The sequence below is a fragment of the Dermacentor silvarum genome, chromosome 3, assembly GCF_013339745.2.
Source record: "Dermacentor silvarum isolate Dsil-2018 chromosome 3, BIME_Dsil_1.4, whole genome shotgun sequence".
Lineage (NCBI taxonomy): Eukaryota > Metazoa > Arthropoda > Arachnida > Ixodida > Ixodidae > Dermacentor > Dermacentor silvarum.
Window position 1 is genome coordinate 217407690 of NC_051156.1, and position 21493 is coordinate 217429182.

General features: G+C 45.8%; 1 protein-coding gene across 2 annotated transcripts in view; it reads left to right on the plus strand.

Annotated features, from left to right (window-relative positions):
• Positions 1–21493, plus strand: part of LOC119446665 (neuronal acetylcholine receptor subunit alpha-7) — a 310058-nt gene that overhangs the window by 185660 nt on the left and 102905 nt on the right. The window contains exon 2 of one of the 2 annotated variants that reach the window (XM_049664324.1): positions 10580–10719. In XM_049664324.1, the coding sequence (XP_049520281.1) occupies positions 10580–10719 (140 nt within the window). Of the gene's footprint in view, positions 1–10579; positions 10720–21493 lie in introns of those variants that run through there. The other variant, XM_037711159.2, reaches the window with a different exon arrangement.

Sequence of the window (21493 nt, forward strand, 5' to 3'; positions counted from 1 at the left end):
CGCAGCGAACACCTCTGCGTCGTCCTCCTTTTTCCTGGCCGCAGGCAGCAGTAGAGCGCATTAAGCTGAACCCCATCCGCTGCGACCAAGTTCCACTGTACGCGGCGTGCCAGAGCAGGGCGATGGAGGAGAGTGCTGAGCGTCCGGCGCTTGACGCGATTTGGGTCTGGCCTGTTCCCGTGCCGGTCGGCCTCCAACCCAGATCCTAATCAGATTTCGCGCGCACCGGACTGGGCCGCCGGATCCCCATTTCCGGCCAAAGCCGCCGGCCGTGGGTGCTGAGTGCCGCCACAGAGCGTATAGCGGACTTGGGGGCCCGCTTCGTTACTCGGTGAGCCTAACTCCATTTCTCAGAGAGGCAGCTGTCAACGCTCCTCTGCGTTCAACTCGTTGGAGAGATTTGCGTCATTCATTCATTCATTCATTCATTCATTCATTCATTCATTCATTCATTCATTCATTCATTCATTTGGTTGTTCATTCATTCATTCATTCACTTATTCGTTTGTTTGTTGTTTGTTTGTTCGTTCGTTCGTTCGTTCGTTCGTTCATTCATTCATTCATTCATTCATTCATTTGGTTGTTCATTCATTCATTCATTCACTTATTCGTTCGTTTGTTTGTTTGTTTGTTCGTTCGTTCGTTCGTTCGTTCATTCATTCATTCATTCATTCGTTCGTTCGTTCGTTCGTTCGTTCGTTCGTTCGTTCATTCATATTCATTCATTCATTCATTCATTCATTTGGTTGTTCATTCATTCATTCATTCATTCACTTATTCGTTCGTTTGTTTGTTTGTTCGTTCGTTCGTTCGTTCATTCATTCATTCATTCATTCATTCATCATTCATTCATTCATTCGTTCGTTCGTTCGTTCGTTCGTTCGTTCGTTCATTCATTCATTCATTCATTCATTTGGTTGTTCATTCATTCATTCATTCACTTATTCGTTCGTTTGTTTGTTTGTTCGTTCGTTCGTTCGTTCGTTCATTCATTCATTCATTCATTCATTCATTCATTATTCATTCATTCATTCATTCGTTCGTTCGTTCGTTCGTTCGTTCGTTCGTATACAATGCTGCAAAAAGCCTAATCGTTTACAAAACCGAGAGTGAGAGAAAGAGAGAGATAATAAGCATATAGAACACACATTCTGGTGCCTTATGGCTCCAGTGCAGCGCTGATATGAGACGGCGACTCATTCACTGCCTTGTACTCGCCATATTCTTCTAGGAAAGCCTGGTATATCTCATATCAGGGACAGAACGCGAAAGCTTTAATATTAATAATAAGCCGCTGTCTTATCCATAAGCGCATTACAGAATAGGCTTGCCCAAACCAGAGAGTGGCTTTCAAGTGTAGTGTCAGGTTCTATAAAAGAAATACACAAATACAGAAGTGGCAAACACTGCCACAAAGTCATGCGACAATGTGAATAACATATTGCACACTATACTTGATAACTTCTGAGGACGGCGAACGCTTGGCTAGGAAACGAGCGGTATAGAAGTGAAAGAGCGGTAGGCGGCACTGCTTTTGATCTTGCAAATTAGCTGCCACTGACCCCACAAGGTCTGCCAACGTCTAACTTAGGCTACTGAAGAGTTCATTACCTAAAGGGGGGAAGGGGAGGGGGGGGAGCGCTGGGATTGCGTTTGCTGCACTTGGAAGAGAACGAAAACAGGATTTAATTGCACATTTTCTCTTACGGAAAAAAAAGAAAAAGAAAACCCTTCTCCAGAATGACATTTAAATCAACGAAATTGATACCAAGTTTCTAATATTAAAGAACGACGCCAGCAGTGCCACGATTTGGGTGGGCAATAAGAAATTACGGTAGACAGAGAGAGGGAGAGGGAGAAACATAGAAAGAGAGAGAGTTTTTTATTTCAGTATATTTATTATTCACGCTCAAAGTTAATACAGTTTCTCTATACAGAAGGAGGATCCCATGGATATCCTCCTGTTCGTGCCTAATTTTCCTGGCTAGTTGCTCGTCTTTCACCTCCTAAAAATACCGCGACGCCACGAAAGACGCAAAAGAATCGTCATTACATTCAACTTCAAAAAAGGAAGAAAAAGAAAAAAAGAATTGTGTTTGCACCGGGCTTGGTCTTCGCCATGTACGTGAGACGTCGAAGAGTCTGGTGAGCTCTGAGCATGCTTATTTAATTACACTCAAGGGTCGAGCCACATACGTGCAAAGCAAGAACTCATGCCGGTGACTGGACCTTTTTCCCTACGTAAGGAGAATCGCAACGACCGAACATTACGTGGTATTTTTTTTAATAACGCTGGTGTCATTAGCTTTTTCTTCGGAGGGGGGTGGGGTCGTGGGGGAGGCACCAAATTTAAGAGAAGGAAATGCTGACCTACGTTGTCTCCGTTAACACGTAATATTTTTTCTGCGAAGCTCATGGAGAGAAAGTACTGAATAAGTAACGTATTATTCAGTTCCAGCGTTATGTTTTATTCATCTGTGCTCGCTTTGGACTGCATATCCTGAGCGAGGCTATAACCCCATTGCGCAGGAAAGTGCGCTATGTGGACGCGCTTTCGCATAGACTTTTCCAAAGCGGGTGACAAGAAAACCTATCAGGGGCGGCAAACTTGCAGAACCTCACGTCTCTGAGCAGCAAAGTGTAGCGGTGGGTAAGACAGCGCCATTTGTACTACGTTGAATTAATTGCAAATTTATATACTCACAAACTTCGCATGTTGACTTCGTGTACATCAGGCGCAACTTAAAGCATTATTTCCAACATGTGGATAACTTTAACATATGGAGAATTTTAATAATGAGAAACCATGTTACATAAGGAAAATAACACGACTGCAGGGGAAAGTATTCGTGCAATCTTAGAATCAGGAACCCATGAAACTTGTCTCGCATTTCTTATGCTGTTTTATTGTTTTGCAAATTGAACTCTACAAATTCATTGACAGCTTAACCACTAGTGACCATACTCAAGAGTGAGGGAAAAAAAAAGAGCATGAAATCCCACAGCGACATGGTCGTATACGACCAACAGCATCAAAGCAGCGCGCGCATTTCAAAGGCTTCAGCGTCAGCTTGCGCTGCTGTGAGAGGAAATCCTCGCGCAGGCTACAGCGCCGCCTGTAACACGAGCTTTTCCGGCACGACCGGCTGTTCGAGCGAGGGGCCAGAAACTTCTGCTGGCCGTGAGACCCGTTATACGACACCCCCGGTTTTATTGTGCCGTCCAACTCTGGCCGCGCGTTTGCTTTGTCGTCGCCGAGCGAAAGCACCCCCTGCTGTACCGGACATCACAGCGTCTGTTGTTTGGAAGGCAAATACTGCCAAGAGTATAACAAACAAGCAATCAAAGCAAGCAAGCGAGCAAGCAAGCAAGCAAGCAAGAAACCTCGAGTGAACAGACGACGTGGCTAAGCGCAGCCCGTTTAGGCCAGCCGTGGGGCCATGAGCTTGCGCCTCCGTTGCGATGTCGATACGGGCTCCACGATGGCGGCCGGCGAACGTGAGCAGCCATAGACTGCGCACGGCACCTGGCGCTACGCTGATAGCTAGCGTTCATGTGCTGCGTTACTTCAGCGCGCTCCGGAGTGGGTCTCAGAGCCACAGATCACTGCTACACTGAGATCACACTCCTCTATGGCCTGAAGGTCTATTGCTTCTTCTTCTTGCTAACTTGGAAACGGAATGGCGGCCATTACTGCGACTTTGTTATTGCGGTGACGTTTGCTCTGCCGGCGCGGCACGCATCGACGCTGAAAACGGGCTTGCCCGAGGAACATAAATCTATCGAAAAGAAAGGACGTGGAAAAAAAGGGATGGAGCTCTTTGAGCAAGAGGGGCCGGAATTGCGATGGCTCCTCTCGAAAGAAAAAGAGGCCATCTTCTAGACGAAGATGTCGGCATCCCCAATCATTTGCGAAGTCCACCGAACTAAGACGGGTAATAGCGATGGAATCGTAAAGATCAAACACATTTTTATTGTTCTCATGCTTTAAGCTGCCTACGGTCAGTTGACACCCTAATCATTATTTCACAGCCACAGCGCTTGCTGAATATAGCACCAATGGACACGCAACACATATTAAGAGTACCAACGAAAGACTTGTGTATGTCAACTTGGTTCCATGAAGATACTAAGGAATCGATTCTCTACGAAGTGGACCTTCAACTCAAGTGCCAGCTGAATGCAGAATTTAGAATGTAGAATGGGTCGGCATAGAGCAAACATTTTCTATATCGCATAAAACGGGCTTCTTCTCCGGCTTGCTCCTGTGGCAACGAAGATGAGGATGTTCACCATCTATTCCTCGAGTGTCCCGTATACGTGACGCAAAGGCGGCAACTAGAACAGCAGTTACACTCCACTGATCCTCCCCGACCTTTCTCACTCGCAAAATTTCTGGGCCCCTGGCCATCGAAATAGCACAGCGAAAAGTATCGAACGCACTCGAACATTTTTACGAAGACCCAGGCATCCTTGACAAATACTATCTTAGATATCGCACTGAATAGTCGCACGATGTGATTTCATCGTGCTCCTATTATTTGTAATTATTAGCGCTTGTATATTGCGTGTTATACTTTTTGTATTCTGTGTACTCTCATCTGTTTACATGCTCATCACAGTTTATATCACGGCTGCTTGTGTGTGTTTGAGACTTTGTTTTTGTCACACACCCCGTGAACGAGGCGCCAATGCCGGGCCAAATTCCAAAGCCGACTTATCAGCTTCCGAAGACAACCCCATGAAAGCAAGGACAATTAGTTATGGGCCCTCTGGTGCGCCAGCGTACGCCGGTTGTGGTCCAAAGACCGAGTCAGAGCCCAGAGTTATCAAAACACAACAAAATATATTCTTCAAATAAGTCAGTATCCTACACACATACAGAGTTCGGCTAGACACACCAAATACAATTCAGATGGGCATTAACAAACACTGGAAAATAATTAAAGACAAGCACTAACAGTCCAACACGTAAAGTACAGAATGAATAGGAACACAAAATGTCCAATCGTATTCACCCGTGCTGGTCTTGAGAAGGACGATCTCGGCGTAGCTCGGGGCAAATCTCGAAGAAGGAACTTCTTCCGGAAATGCAGACGCTCGATGAACTCGACGGGTAGCTTGCCGCGGAATCCCCTTCTTCCGCAGACGGTCAGTCTTCACGTCACATCTCTTCAATGGCGTGGTCTGATCCCTCTGCCGATTCCCGCACGGATCTTTTATAGCCTTCATCGGCACTTCTCGAACCTTCCTATGGAAGTCGTGATCTCGTAGCATGGACAAAGCCTGGGAATCTTCTAGTCAATTCTCGCATTTTCAGCCACGGCCATCGGAGCGTCGTCGAGGAGGATGGTGACTCATCCGTTGGAGCGCGCTTGGGCTTCTCTCTCTCTCTCTCTCTCTCTCAACTTACCGGGTGAGAGGGTGTTTCGGCGTGCGCGCACTCTCTCTCTCTCGTTACCGTCGCCTTCGCATATCTTGTAGTAGCATATAGACTCCATTGATGGCGTCGGCTATCTGTGGCGTACGCGTTCTCCCCCTCTGCCGAAGCTGCCGAGGGGCCGTCTTGTTTCCTTGCTGGCTGGAGTGATGCGCGGCGCGCGCTTAGATTATGCGCTATTTTGTGCCAGTTTTCAAACTCATTGGGGTGCGACTTGCCTTTGCCTTTTATATTTATATGTTCGTGGGTGTATATGACTGTGTACTACGGATTTCTGGCCCTATGACGTGGTTTCTTTTCATTTTATTACTACTTACTTTATTATATTGTTGTATCTGGGATGCTAAAGGGAGTAGCCGTCACCATGATAGGGTGACTACATCTCTTTCCTTTTACTTTCATTTCAATAAAAAAGAAACAAAAGATAATGTGGGAAGTAAGACGTGTACGTTTCTGAAGTAATAAGCAGCACGTTGTCCCTAACGCTTACGCCTACTTCCTACTACGTAAAAGGACGGCCCTTTCATATCTGGGAAAGTGGTGCCAAAGCCAAGACACAAGTGTCTCATTCTTTAATTAACTCGTCTGCGCTTGTAAGAAGTACGCTATTGGAACAAAGAACCGGACGTCTTCTTGCTCAAGAAGACGAAGAAAAAAAAGATTGCACGCCGTGCGCTCACCTTGTTAGGAGCATTAAGGAAACATCAGGCGGGCAGCTGGCATAAAAAGAGTGCTCGACGTGGCATAATGGGAAGCAATGGTGTCGGTATTTCTTTGCGTCACTTTTCTGTCTGTAATGTTATACGACACTCGCAAGACAGGGAAGGTTTCCTTTGTGTAAAGCTCCTTACTCCGCAAAGGTTGAGCTCTTACTCGCGTACACAAAGTGAGAAATAGTGTAAAAGCAGAAAGGGAGAAGACAGGAAGGTTAATCAGAAAGTAGTCCACTTTGCTATTTTGCATAGAATGATCGGGAAAGGAGGATGTAAAGAAAAAGGAAGTGAACAAAGTTGACAAGATCTACTGAGCTCTGGGCGCAAAGAGGCAACAAAGCCAGTAGTGGTCGGATGAGCAAGGACAGAGATACGGAGTCCTTCGACGGCCTCTGTGAACCCCGTCAGTCTCGGCCTAACTCGCTTGCTGCTTCTGAGTCGACTGTCTGAGTGACACACATCGCTGCCAGGGAAAGAAATATGGCAAGAAAAAATGTCCTTGATACCGAAAAGAAACATCAGTGCCACCATGTCAGATTCTATCGTATGATAGATGACCTTATATACGAGAAAACAGAAATGAACAAATATTATGACGATACTGCAGATGTTGGCTATATGTGAACCTACGAAGCTCTTCATCCGCATGTTTGTCTTCTCATCGCGCGGCGCTCAGCGAAAGTGAAGCTCAGCACGACTTGGCCTGGGCCTCACCGTGGAAGTTTCACAACGTGCTGACTCTGCACAGCCGGCATCCGGGCTATGAAACGCGTAGGACGCAGCGCTGCGCGTCGAGCAAAAGAGCGACTCGCACGAAAGGCGCTTTTGGCGAGTGGAAACACAAAAACACAATGTATACCCGCACAGCAGGCGTTCCCAGAGGCATTCTGTTTGCTTTCGGTTTAAGCGCTGCGTCTTGTTCGCCGTCACTTTGCTGTATCGTTCATTGCGCTTACGTATTTTCGTTGTAGTTTCTGTTTCGAATTTCTCCGCGCGTGCTCTTCGCGGTGGATTGCTGACTCACTGCATGCGCTCTACGCTTCGACGAACTCCGTGTACACACGGATGCATAAGTTTTTTGACTCTCAATATCCCTGAAAGTGCGCGAGCTCCCGGCAAAAATTCGCACGACTGCCCCCTTGGCGTGTTTTCCTATGCGGGCCTTTCTGATTTCCTTCCTTCGTTCTTCTTGCCTCAGCCGGGCAGTGCCGTGCGGCTGGCGGAAATGGAAAGCGGGTTCTCTCTGAAAAGAGCCCCATTCACGACAGGTACTTGGCTTGGCCATGAACGGCCGTCCTTTAGTCGGGGAGCTTTAACGGAGCAAGACCCCGAGGCTGTGTTGTGTGGGCGTGCTTCTCAACAGCGAAATAAGACGTCGGAGGCGGAACCAATGCAGGACACATGTTTCAGAGTTGGCGTGCCCGAGAACAAAACTGCGAATGTAATCTAGGAAGCCTGACGGACAAAGTGGAAAAGGAAGCACATTATTTTCTCTTCTTTCCTCCTTTCCTTTCGATTCTGTTCTCCTCGTGGACAAAGCGAATGCAACGCGCGTGTGCGAGAGCTACGCACAATACGGCGAGTACGGAAGGGATCTTTCCAGTTGCTTTGCGGCGCTACTGAATGAATATATAATGCGCGTGTGAAGTGTAGTCAAGCCATCTCGCGCTGTTGCTATTTTTATCGCTCATACATTTATGTGACCGAAAGAAAATAAAGGCGATCTTTCGAAAAGTTCGCGAACGTTGTCGCGCTGCTACAACACTTGTGGTTTCTGAACAGCTGCGGGAACACATGAACCTGGAGTTCTCGCTCTTCGATTCAGTAAACACCCCATGCATGTTTGTGCGGATGATACGAGCATGAGATGGAGTAGGACGCCTGCGGATGCAGCTTGCGTTTGGTTTATGTGAGAACTTCTATTCAGGAGCGTGGATCGAGATGTACAGAAAGGTACAACGATCATCTGGCATTGTTAACGCGCATTGTCGAAATCAGTTAACACATATAATGATAAAGACGATTTCTTCAGCAGGTCACATGCTCACTACTCTGTTATAGTTGCGTAGGTACGAGTAAATGAGAATCTTCTCTCCCGTTGCTAAAGGGACAAGCCCTGGGTATGGTAAGCAAGTTTGCCACAGCTTGCCTTCGTTAAGACCTCGGAAAGTGATGAAACACGCCATATTTTTCTGTTGACATTTCTCGCTCGACCCTAGCCCCGTGAGAGCGATTCATGCCATTACAGGGGCCAGCAGAGGCCGACGTGCCGAAGCTTTATGAGGTATGCTGAGTTGCATAATGTGAAAGAAGTGGTGTAAGCGCTGCTGTTGCCTCAGAGACAACTTGCAATGGCGACGAACGGTTGGATAACGTGTCTCAGCATTGCCGGCGACATTCTCGAAGGCTCCGCCGGTACGCCGACCTTCAATATTACGCGAAGCCCTATCCAAACAAGTTACCCAACAGGTGGCGCAACCTTCGTAATGACCGCAGGCTAAGTTGCTGCGTCGAAGTGGTGCAGCGTGCTTCAGCATTCTTTAAGCAACCCGAAATCTTTCGCCCCCTAGTGGTCGGCGTGTAAACCTCGTACTGATGCCCAAATACCCTGGAAGGCCCACATCAAGGAAATTTGTTCGCTTTTATATCTGGCCATAGTACAGATGTACTATGACCAGATATAAAAGCGAATAAATTTCCTATCTGAGCTAAAACCCAATTAGTAAATAAATTATATATCAAGTAATTGGTTTGCTGAAGTACCAACACTGAAAACTCCCAACTACAGGCTATGCGCTAAGTTTCCCTTGTTTAATTAGAATTATCAAGTGTCAAACACAGGGCAACCTTGTAGGATACATTTTGCATTACAGGGTTAAATAAACTCGGCTATTCCTGTTGTACACAATTAATGTCATTGTATCTACGGCGGCCTGCAGTTCTATTTTAACAAGCTTAAAATGAAAATTTACGTTTACCTCTGGCTTGCTTTAACTCAACTTTCGCAACGAGACTTTTACTGGTCCGCGTCATTCGATAAGGCACTTGACGTCGTTTCTGGGATGATTGCTGCGCATCTTTTCTCTCTTGACATCGTTTCCTGCCTCTTCGTCCACGAATTTCGTTGCCAACAGGCAGACACCAATTCAAATCTCTGTCGCAGCTCATAAAGAAAACGTATGCGTAGGATCGCTTTTTTTCTGCATGAACCAGGTACGAAAAAAAATGCCAAATGATTTATTTAACTATTAAAACAAGAAACAGTGATGTTACTAAATTAACAAAATTAATAGACCGATTTCACCACGTTCAGAGCTTATGCGCAGCGGCCTTGCCGCTTTGCTTTGGTTCAAGGCAAAGGTGAGGTAGAATGCCTCTTCATCTCGAAAGCCAAGCGTCATGGCACAGGCGCCACATATGTTTCTTACCGTGGTGAGCCCTCCGCCTTTCGCTTAATTAGGGCTACTATAACCGGCATGCCTTGAGGCAACGGTGGCGTAGAGAAACTTGTCGTGAAATCGGTCGTCTGCAAGTTCTTTGAAATAGATTGAAAGTGCAATGAGAGTTGTGATGTGGGCTTGTTGATTGGTCATGATGAAACGAGCGAGTTGTAGCGCATAGAAGGCATAGCTACAAGCGAACGTACATGTAATACACACACGGCAGCGCTAATTGCAACAACAGTCTTTGTTTTCAAAACCGAGCCAAGTAAATTGTACTTCTCGGACACCATGGTATAGATCAAATGGAAGCAGCCGGTTTTATACAAAGAGGGAATAAAATAAAATAAAATAAAAATACAGCCAGTTAAAAAAGTAAATTCTGGGGCATTATGTGCCGAAACCACGATAAATGCCGTAGTTCCGGATCAATTTTGGCCACCTCGGTTTCTTTACCGTATATACACCCCATGCACAGTATACACGGGCGTTCTTGGATTTCGCCCCCATCGAAATGCGGCCGCTGTGGTCTGGATTTCATCCCGTTCTCTTGGGCTTCGCAGCGCAGCCACTAACTTTCTTGACTTTCCACTGACCATGACTTTGTTGTGAACAATTCACCAAGTGCGCCAATATATGCTCAGCTTCTACGATTAAACGGGTAACCTCGTCCTTATATCTTCCTAGAATAGCAGAAGGTCACTCTACAGTAGCGATACATCACTGGCAGTAGCACTAGTGCTGTCAGTGCCATAACTGTGCAATAACAGTGGTCAAGTAAGTGATGTCTTCGGAACCAACGTTTCACCGAAGGGACATCAGTGTGCTGACGAAGACAATTTTCGAAACGTTGGCTCCAGTGACACCCCTTGATCAGCCATTGTTATTCATTTCAAGCCTCTGTCTTACAGTGAACGCATGCCTTGTTGGGTTAACTGTGTCGAGCCACGTGACCCACGACGGCACCTCTCTGTCTCTCTCTGCAGACTCCGAACAAGGCGCGCACGAACGGCGGCTTCTCCAGGACCTGCTGGCCAACTACAACACCCTCGAGCGGCCCGTGCTCAACGAGTCGGAGCCGCTCATCCTCAGCTTCGGGCTCACACTGCAGCAGATCATAGACGTCGTAAGTGACCGCGACAGTCGCCTCGCGTAAACGTCGGCCGGACGCTGCCCCGTCAGTTTACCAGCGAGCCTCTTCGACGCTTACACTAATCACACCTGTCCGCGCATTTCGAAGGTGGATTTGCGAAGCTTGCTTTCATTCGTACGCCCTCAGGTATTAAAGAGCATTGTGGCTCTCTTTCCTATATTACCTAAGGCCTTCTTTCCTAACGGCGCTTGAAAGCCGAAGCAGTGTGTGCGGAAATGCTTTAGCCTTTAGAATAGGTACCGCTGCTTCCCACGCGACCTTTCGTACAAAGACACTAATGTCACATTCAACTTGCCGCCTCTAGAACACGCTCACGGAATGGTTTGCACTAGGCTGGTTGAAATGCAGCTCTCAGAACACATTTCGAAGCTTTAGTTTATTCGGAGTGTCGCGCTCTATGAGAGTGCTCGGAGGCGCTCTCAATTTTGAGCTAGCAGCTCGAAGAGATCCGATTACTGTGGGAGCAGTTGGACGTTTAAGGGCACAGGGTAGGTCCTATACCTCCCATGTATTTTGAGCCTTATTTGAGACCCATTTTCTCAGCAACTACTGCGTGTAGCGCATTCGGGTTTGTTTCATTTGATTCGCGATCATGTCGTCTTGCAGTGGAACTAGAACTAAGATTATTTGTCGAAGATCAACAGTTTCGCAATTTTTTTTATTGCGATAGCAATTATATGGACACTCAAAAGCAGATTTCTGGCGTCGGCGTCGCCGTCGCCGTCGCCGTGAGGTTCCGTATGACGTCAATGGAGATGAAATCGTCGCCGCGCGCCGAACGCTGCATGTGCGAGGGAAAGGGCGCGAGGGGCGCGTGCTTTCACGGGGAGTGAACGCACGGCGGAGAACAAACGCGCGTTCTGCGCCGTGCTCGCTTAAGGGCTGCAGAAGTAGGCGTCTCTTTCCTCCTTTATAATCACCATATATGTAGAGCAAACGCACCTTCTTCCGACTTGCGAGAGGCCGTGGCAGAGGGGGGGGGGGGAGGGGGGAGGGAAGGGAGGCGACGTTTAGCTGCGGCACCAAGTGCCTATTTATATCAGAGGCTCCGGCAACAATCACCAACGCCGCACGCATTTTGAGCGAACGCGGGCAAAACGCCGACGGCGTCGACAACAGTTCTGCGTGTTGCCGGTGCTGCTGCATGTCCAAGTTTATACAGCTGATAAAGCTAATATCATTACTCCGTATAGCTCTTTACAAATTTGCTATCGCAATTGATGCTTCGCCTTTCAGGTGAACCTGCGACGACTTTTTTTTACTAACACAGGCAGTTTTTGTTGTTTTTTCCAAAGAAAACAATTCAGAGAAAATTAACTGTTGAGTGCATGTGTACCATTCCAGTTCAGTAGCTGTGCATAGGTGTATACTTTACGGGGGCTGAAAATCAACCTGCTGTCATTTGAAGTTTTTATAAAAATGGGGCAAACGTAACAAAAAGAACTATTTCGAGATATTGAGGGTCAAAGACAAAAAACATGTTCACTTCATTTTATTTCAAAAAATGCCACAGTTTCGCCCTAAGGGCGAAGCAATGAATGCGATAGCAACACAGCAATGTTATACGAAGTAAGGTGAGCGGCTTTGGTAGCAACAACACGCAGAACTGTTGTCGACGCCATCGGCGTTTTGCCCGCGTTAGCTCAAAATGCGTGCGGCGTTGGTGACTGTTGCTGGAGCCTCTGATATAAATAGGCACTTGGTGCCGCAGCTAAACGTCGCCTCCCTTCCCTCCCCCTCCCCCACGGCCTCTCGCGCGTCTGAAGAAGGCGCGTTTGCTCTACATATATGGTGATTGTAAAGGAGAAAAGAGACGCCTACTTCTGCAGCCCTTAAGCGAGCACGGCGCAGAACGCGCGTTTGTTCTCCGCCGCGCGTTCACTCCCCGTGAAAGACGCGCCCCTCGCGCCCTTTCACTCGCACATACAGCGTTTGGCGCGCGGCGACGATTTCATCTCCAAATGACGTCATACGGAACCTCACGGCGACGGCGACGGCGACAGCGACGGCGACGGCGACGGCGACGGCGACGCCGACGGCAGAAATCTGCTTTTGAGTGTCCATATAATTGCTATCGCAATAAAACAAGATGCACTGAACCATTTGCCTAATAGCCACCAGCCACATAGTCACTGCCAGAGTCAGCGTTTCGCTTCTTTGCTTGTTTTCTGGTTTCCCTGGCTTGTTTTGTCATGTGTTCGGCCTCTCTTTTGGCAAAATACAGTCCACAACGGTCCACTTCACCCAACCACATCACAGTGTTACGCACTGGTGATATGCCAAATGCCTTCAGGACATTAACTCTTGTCATGCAACCTTCATTGAACGTGGGCACACCATCAAAGGTGGCACTTTTGAGCATCTTCATTCCGAGGAACACATTTTCGGTGCGCGCTCTCACACGACATGGTTAAATGACTCATTAGCAATTTGTGTCTTGCCGTGTAAGCACTTTTTCAGCAGGTGTGGGTGAGCTTACTGTTGGAATATTCACTTAATGGCATGAAGGACTGGTGCAGGCAAGTATTCTTTGCGCACAGAAGGCTCCTGTGTCAATTGAGCCTTATTGTATGCACACCAAGTGCCGGCATCTTTTGGGCAGAGCCCGTGACTTGGGTCGATATCCGTAGCCAACATGTGAAAATATTTTGCCCAAACAGCTTTTCGCATGCTTTCCAAGTCTCCAGTGTTTCTTCTTATGGCTAAGCCATATTAGGTTTATCTTTTGTCAATGCAAGTGTCAGTCAACCGCCCCCGTCCTGACAGACATTTGCCAACAGATAGCTTTGTGCCCTTGCTTTCTTTCTTCAACTTTCTGAGCCTGGCACACATTCTCTTTTGTACGGGCCCAATGCACTCTTCTTTCGTGATTTCCAGAAAATTTACGTTTGGAAGAAACATGAGCTTGCTAGGTTGTGCTAGGTGAAAAAAGGGGGCGTGGCCGCTCGTCACTTGGCTTAGAAAACCGGGTCTTTTTGGCTCAATAATAACGCGGAAAAACATGTGGGACACTGGATATTGTTGAGGAAGGCCTGAGCATTCCAAAAAAGTGAAAAACCCAAAATCGAATTTTTTTAAAAATTTTGCCCTACCCTGTGCCCTTAACTATGGCATGCTTTCTTTGGCTCCAATGTCTAGAGGCCTCCACATCGGCGCAAACCAGTCGAATGTACACCGTGAGAGCCAATGATGTCGTGAAACCAAACGCGTTACCGCAAATACATCATGGCGCTGACTCGGCAGATTGAATGAAAAGTTAATCGATTTCGTCCGCTAACACCCTATATACCTGTGAGGCTGGCATGTACGCCAGGCTAGATGGACCTTAACAACGGGTAGACCGTCGGCTTTGGCGCGTTGTGAGTCCACCGACGGTCTTTCATATTCAAACCTGCAATAGCACATGCGTAAACAGCAGCGACGTCCTCTTTGAATAACGCCGCTACATGTCTTCTGCTCATTGCTTGTCCAACCAGTTATGCCTTGCATAAAGTTAATCTCTGCCTCGTTCCCAGCGTTTCAGTCCTGGTTCACCATAACGTTGGAAATAAACCGCAAAAAAAGGCTCGCAAAATGCGGCACGCGGGAAATACGAAGATGAGAGTTAGTGTGTCCTCACAAACGTAGCAAGGCCCCACAATACATGCCACCGGACAATGTTTGATTTAGTTTGCATCGCCGGCCCAGGCGCCCTTTAGAGTACAACAATTTCTCATATTCGGTATGGTCAGTATTAGCTTATATAGTTTTACAGCGCATTATGTATGACGGTTTTGATGCAAGTTAATGTGCCTCATGGATTTCATTCGTGTAATAAAATTGCGGTCACATCTTGGCACAAGAGGGTGTAAATGAGTGTAAATCTTGACAGATTTACGCTCTTTTTCACTTTTAGGAGTGCGAAATATATTAGTGTGTTAGTGCTTAAACCAGCGAAAAATATCATCATGGCTCCTCGGCTATTTTTAAAATTTTGGGAGGGGTTGGCACAACTCGACTAGCAAATTTGGGTTGACCGTGTATGTGCGCTTATACATGCTTCGCTTACATCACCTTCTTTTCAAACATTTAAATTCAAACGGTTGTTTTTGCAGTCCGCTATCCTGATCACTATACTGACCTTGACTATACTGACCTTGAAAAGGCGCAGAAGCATGTGCGCGTGCTTCCTTACCTATCGAAATTTCTTCAGCTTAGACTAGCTGCCGCCACGAACAGCACTCGCTCGTGAGACAATCAATGCCGCTGACATGCAAAAATTGACGTCTTGCGCCGATATATGGTTTCGTATGCACCATGTTGTAAACGACGCCTGTACTCCCTTACAAAAACAGCGCATGGTATTCCATTGAGTTTATATTTCGCTTCACTGAGCTCCACTCGAGATTACCTGAAGAACTTGTTCAATTTCACTCTATCCTTCTGTAAACGTCGCGTTTTTGAGTGTACATAGTTAATTAAAGAGCAGCCTGACACTGCCGTCTGTCAACGACCATGCGTGTCACAAGCACGTAAAAATTCCTTGCCTTTGCCACAGGCGTAGTTTATTGTGTATGTTCCACCTTGTTTTGTTATTCTCGAGGATCCGAGTTCGTCGATTACATCCAATGAAATAATATTTACTTCTTGAAGTGAAATATTATTTACTTTATATAATGGGTAAATATTAAACATGCTGAACTGTCCCAATTTAACAAAAAAAAAGATTATTTTAATTAGCGTCTTTGTAAGTCAGCTGGACTGTTATAGCTAAACACTCAGCATTTCTAAATAATTTTAGATTACGCAGTCACGTGGTTCACTGAAAACAACTTAAAACACTCGGAGGACAGCATACAGGTTCCTATACACGTTATACGCGTTCCAGAAGATGGGTAAACTTGATAGAAATATTCCAGCCGTCAAAGCAGGAAACCTTTGGTGAATTACGCCCTGTAAAACACTGATAAATGATTGTAGTAGCATTTAGCTTAACCTTGGCAAATTTCCAAAGAAGGCGAGAATGTACAACGAATCATTATTTGGTAAAAGAAGAGTATGCGTAAGAGTCTTCCCTCATAAAGCCTGACAGGCGACTCGAGTATTTCACAATCTCCTCGCTCAAAAAGAAAAAAAAAAATCAGGCCTTAAGATTGTTCTTTTTTTAATGTAAATATTATCACCCGGTCACGCATCAAGCAAGCATTTCTTATTGCTTGTGTTATAAAGAAAAAGAAAAAAAGAGGCAACTAAAGAAACTACGCCAGTATGATGAAGTAATAGCCTCGGAATTCATTAACAAAGGCAACACGATTATGGATGAGAGCGACTCTTCTCTTTATCTGTAGGTTCACAAAACAAATCTGTTTTTGTCCGCGCTTTAATAGACGAGCAGTCAATTAAGACACGCAGAAACAAGCTTATTGAGCATATCTTTGTATCGTATGGGGAAAAAAAAAGATCTATAAGCTTCGTTAGGGGAGACGGAAGAGGAAGAATGGTTGGGCGATGTCTTGGTACAGTGTGTCGAGAGATTCGTAAGAAAAAACGAAATCACACGCGTATACTTCCTTTTTATATTGCCGTATCGGCACTGTGCACGACCACACGCGTAGGCAGGTAGAATAGTAAAGAACGTTTAATCACTTATCGGAGGGGTGTTATTTTATCCCCGTTAATAGACGGAGAGTGCAAAAGGGAAAGGAGAAAAACAGCGCACTGCGCACTGAGCACCGCGCACTTAGCATGATGTTAGAAAAGGTACAAACGGTATGCAGAGTTATTTGATTACTATTAAGTCCGCTCATGCGCACTCATTAAGTCCAGTTCTATCTTAAAGGAGTGTAGATTCTGTTCCAACTTGTTATACCGCAACTTGTCTCTAGGCAGGGAGTGACGAGAGCTCAAACGCCCTCCAACCGTATTGGCGTGCTATCAAATGACAAGGCGAACAGCAAGAAGCTCGTTACGTCATCGAACAGGGGAAGGAGACCTACCTGTATTGGATTACGAGCTCCCGTCATCAATTTTCCGGTATCTGGCGCGAAGGAGGAGAATGTAATTCTCGAACCGTCGTAACAAAGTTTTTCTGGGGTCAAAGAATAAAGCACTCCTTTTATTAACTGTTCAATTAGCTGCTACAACGGTGTTAGGATTTATGTTAAGAAGTATGATAAAAAAAAAGCGAGGGATACCTGAATATGTTTAGGAAGAAACAAAGACTGCTTACGATTAACTTGTCGTTCTTTCAAACTTTAAGAATACGTTATTCAAGGAATATGCTACTAGAATACGATGTGCGTGCACTATACCATATCGAATATTAGCGAAGCCACACATTACGTGAAACAGCAAGGGAGAAATGTCTATACTGTGTGATAGATTAAAAAAAGAAGCACTTATTGCGATACAGCAGCCACGAAGCACGTAAAACTGTTTCTTGAGTGTCCAGCATTTCTGAACATTTAAATTGTCATTTCCTCTATTTCTCTTAATGTCGAGGCATTGCTTGGTCTTGATTTTTTTTTGCGTCTGAATAAGTGTATGCCCGATCAATTAATTATGTCATAATATGCGTAAAGCTTGAGCTGCCTGTAGGGACTAACTCTTCCTTTAACAATGCGTAAAAAATAGTAAGAGAACTGCAGGCCCGCCTCAGAGAGAAAGAGAGAGAGAGAGAGAGCGAGAAAAAAAAGTGCATCTCTTTCTAACTGCTTTCTGAATATTTGCAGTTCGTATACAGAAAGGTCACATGATCGCGTCGAAACATTGTTACACTTTAAATTACAACGCAAGGAGCATGGAGCGGATTTCAAGGACACAAACACCTTATTATATGAAAAAAAAGGAGCATCCGGTGCCATTCAAAGGCGACGACATTTCGTAAATATCACGTATCTAACAAAAAAATTAAAAATTAAAAAAAGCCCTTGCCCGACACAGCCCTTGCCCGAAACAGGAGAATCCGCCTCCGCATATTCAGCGAGCCCAGCAAAAAATTACGCTGAGGGAACAATCATTCTGGACGGATATTTATTCAAAGACGGGAATGGAAGCGAATTCGCGCGAGGCGTGTTGTATATAGTCGTGAAAGTGGAGTCCCGCGAACGCAGTACAAAAAGTGGCCGGTGAACCGTGAGAGAGGAAAGCGAACTTGGAGGACGCTTCTATACGCGCGAGTTTTTAAAGGTTCGATCAGCATGAATGGCGCCGGTCGGGGCCTGCCTCTCCAAATTCGCATAAAACGCCGAGTTTGAATTCAGGAGAAACTGCGGTCCGTAAGTGTGCGTACACTGTCCTCGGATGTGGCCCGTCTTTGTGTTTTTTTTTTTCATTTAGTGAAATAATACTTGGCCGGATGTCTTCAATGCTTTGTGCGCGTGCAAATCTTGCGCCCTATGTACTGATTATTCCTGAATCAGACACTCGCGAATTGTCAAAATGGAGATGTAATTTTCGGACGTCTGTGCTCCGGTAGTTGTTCCTTAAAAATAAATTCGCGAAGTATTTTAACTTTATCAGTTTATCACCGATCCGCGCAATCTACAGTCAAGCGCAAAACTTTATGGACCACGGGATTTGAGAACACGTTAAAATCCGAGCAGCTTGCGTCTAACTATAGCCAGAAAAGATGAGAAGACTGAATGAGGCGCCCGCACCCAGCTCCAGTATATTGTCACGTAGTAGTGACGAAGAAAACAGTTGCAAAACTGTGAATGACGAAAAAGACTTTTTATTGGGCGAACCCGTGCCCACAAAAGCAAGTTGCACTCGAAGCACAACGATAGCGGCGAACACAGTCGGCGATCGTCGAAATCTGATTAGCGGCGAAACGCGTCGGCTTTTATACATGAGTAATCGAAGGTTCCAGAGTAATCTCTGGTGCCCGCGGGTCTTCCAGAACGTACTAGACAATTCGCGTCGCTCATACAATCAGACGTCGGTGACAACAGACAACGGATAGAAGCATCGATAACGTTCGAGAAACTTCATATACATGCAGGCGCGTCCTGTGATTAGCGATAACGTTTAACATTTGTCAGCCGGTAAAAAGCTGTCACCGGTGAAAGATAAACATGTACACGTGTCAATATCTCGTCACACTCTTCTTTTGTTAGCATGTTCTCCGTGCGCCGACTTCTTATCTACTCTAACCGTCTATTGACCCTTTCATGTCTGCCAGACTAAGCTCTCCGGCTTGAGGAGGAACAAAGGACGACATGTGCATGCGCCAGTTAGCATCGCGATATGCTTAGTTAACGCAGAAAGCTTTAGTAGGTGGAAACTTGGCATTATTGATTATATCCAGCGCTTTCTGAACAAGCGGGAGATTGTAAGAGGACTGAGGAGACGGGAAACCAAACCAAAGCAAACGCTGAAAAAGGCCAGCATTCCACCTGCACTGCTCCTTTCCTTTTACTTTCCTAAAGGCGCTGCAAATATTCAATAACTATATAGACGTGTGTTTTTTCGAGACACCCAGGTTGGACCCCAGCTTCCCTCTCGGTACTGATGCTCGCTTGTCTGCATATATTTGGAAACAGAAACCTTGTTCCAAGAAGAACAAAAACGCGTCGAGCCCTTATTGCATCTGGAAAACTTGATGTATCGTATACGACTTGAAGCTACGAGTTCGAAGTATCCAGAACTCCGAGAGAGATATGACGTTTCACATACCAAAGCGTCGCCATCAGGGAGTGAACAGCGGCGGATCGGCGCAGTTTTTAGAGGCTGCTCAGAGGCGCCTTTTCGCGCTAAGCTATACTGGCCTTCAAACTTCGCTACGCTTAACCAACACAAGGGTGAAAGGCTTCTGCATTGCACGGACGGTGGTGTTAAGGTAAAGGTTGTGCGTAATGAAATTGCAGTATTGTAGGTATAGGGTTATTATTAGAATTTTTTTACAATACCACACTGGTGGGCCTAAATTCAATTACGGGGAGTGGCGCGACGAACGATCGATAGATGGCGCCGCTAGTGGGCTTACGTGATGGTCGAAGCAATGGTCTGATTTAGCAAAAAATGCGGCGGCGACACCGCACGTTGTAACGAAATGCTATACGGTATTCACCCACCCAGGGCCTTAGGGAACGTCTGCTAAGTATCAATGAGATCGAGCTCTAACTGGTAAGCGGTCGAGATAAAAAATACACGTTTAATGTATTCGTAAAAACGACAACAATAAAGAAAGTTTGGAAGAGATGGGGCCGGGGTTTTTATTGTATCTTTACGAGATAAAGTAGGGACAGACAATATACCAGACTGCAATATATATATATATATGGTAAAACCTGATTAACTCAAGCACGCTAGGTGACAATTTGTCGCTACACCGGTTCAAACGGGATGCCATTAGAGATAATAATCATCATCACTTTCTACATCGCCACGCAAGTAGGGGAAACGGGATATGATGCGAACTTTGTGTTTCGAATAACGCGGCTCAGGCGCCCACAGTAGTATTTACATATATTCCTATGTCATTAGTGTTAAAGAAAACGAGCTCGGTGGCACGTGCTACCACCCCGTTTCAAGGAGGATGCCCGCATCATCATCGTAATCATCATTAAACCGGAACTCTGAGCGATATAAGAAAGAAAGAAATGCAAAATAAAGAGAGTTGAAAGACAGATAGGAAAATATAAGGAGGTCAGCGAGATGGGCACGTCCCTTTTCCTACCCGATGTACGCAGTAGTAAGGGGTCACAATAGAAAGAAAGAAAGAAAGAAAGAAAGAAAGAAAGAAAGAAAGAAAGAAAGAAAGAAAGAAAGAAAGAAAGAAAGAAAGAAAGAAAGAAAGAAAGAAAGAAAGAAAGAAAGAAAGAAAGAAAGAAAGAAAGAAAGAAAGAAAGAAAGAAAGAACATCAACTGTGGGTGCAATACATAGCTGCACATGAGTTGCATAGAGATCCGTTGGTTACTCAGGCCGGTGCGAAGTTCAGGTGCTTGCCGGGACGTGGTGCTGGCACTTCTCTGTCGACAGCCAGAACTACGCGTGCGTACGCCGCAACGGCGTGTAGCAGCTGTATAAAAATTTTGAAGAGGAACTGTTCTTTTTTTTTATCCTATATCGGCGAACGGACTGTTCTTTTTCGCGCGCATGTAGTTAGCATACTGAAAATCCACGCGAGCGTGAGCGACGAAAAGGACCAGAGCGCCTCTCGGGAGATGATAGAAAAGAATAAAGGAAAAAAAATAAGCCGGTATGGACGGTGACGAAGGAGAGCCCGCTTTCTCTGTTGGAATAATCAGGGCGCTGGCGTTTCTCATTAATTGTTGCATGCAAATGAGCCAGTCTGGGCTGTGGGCTCGCGTAAAAGTCCGTGCGGCATAAAAGAAACGCACGAACGCATGGCGGGGCTTTGAGGCGATAGCGGACCTACAGATAAAGAGCTGGAAAACGCAACTATGACGTCTGCTAACTAACGGCGTCTAGTTAGCCTGGGTGGATGAAAAGGCGGCCATAAAACTGACGCCCTGTTCTTCAGCGCCACCCTAAAAAGGTTGAAGAGCATTTGCAGACTATTTACGTAGGCAATAAAATTTTTATGGCTATCAGTCAGTGGGTTTTCGCGTAGTGTGGAACGAGGGATTAGATAGATTCGTAGAATTGAGGGGGGAGCACCCAGTAGCGCAATTATACCGCGTTCACCTCGTATTCTGCAAAGAAAATAATGAGTCAAAAGAGAAAGAAGGGAAATACTTTTAATCGAAAAGTTCTTTTTCTCATCACGAACAATGAAGCTCAACATCGCGCGAGAGAAGCACA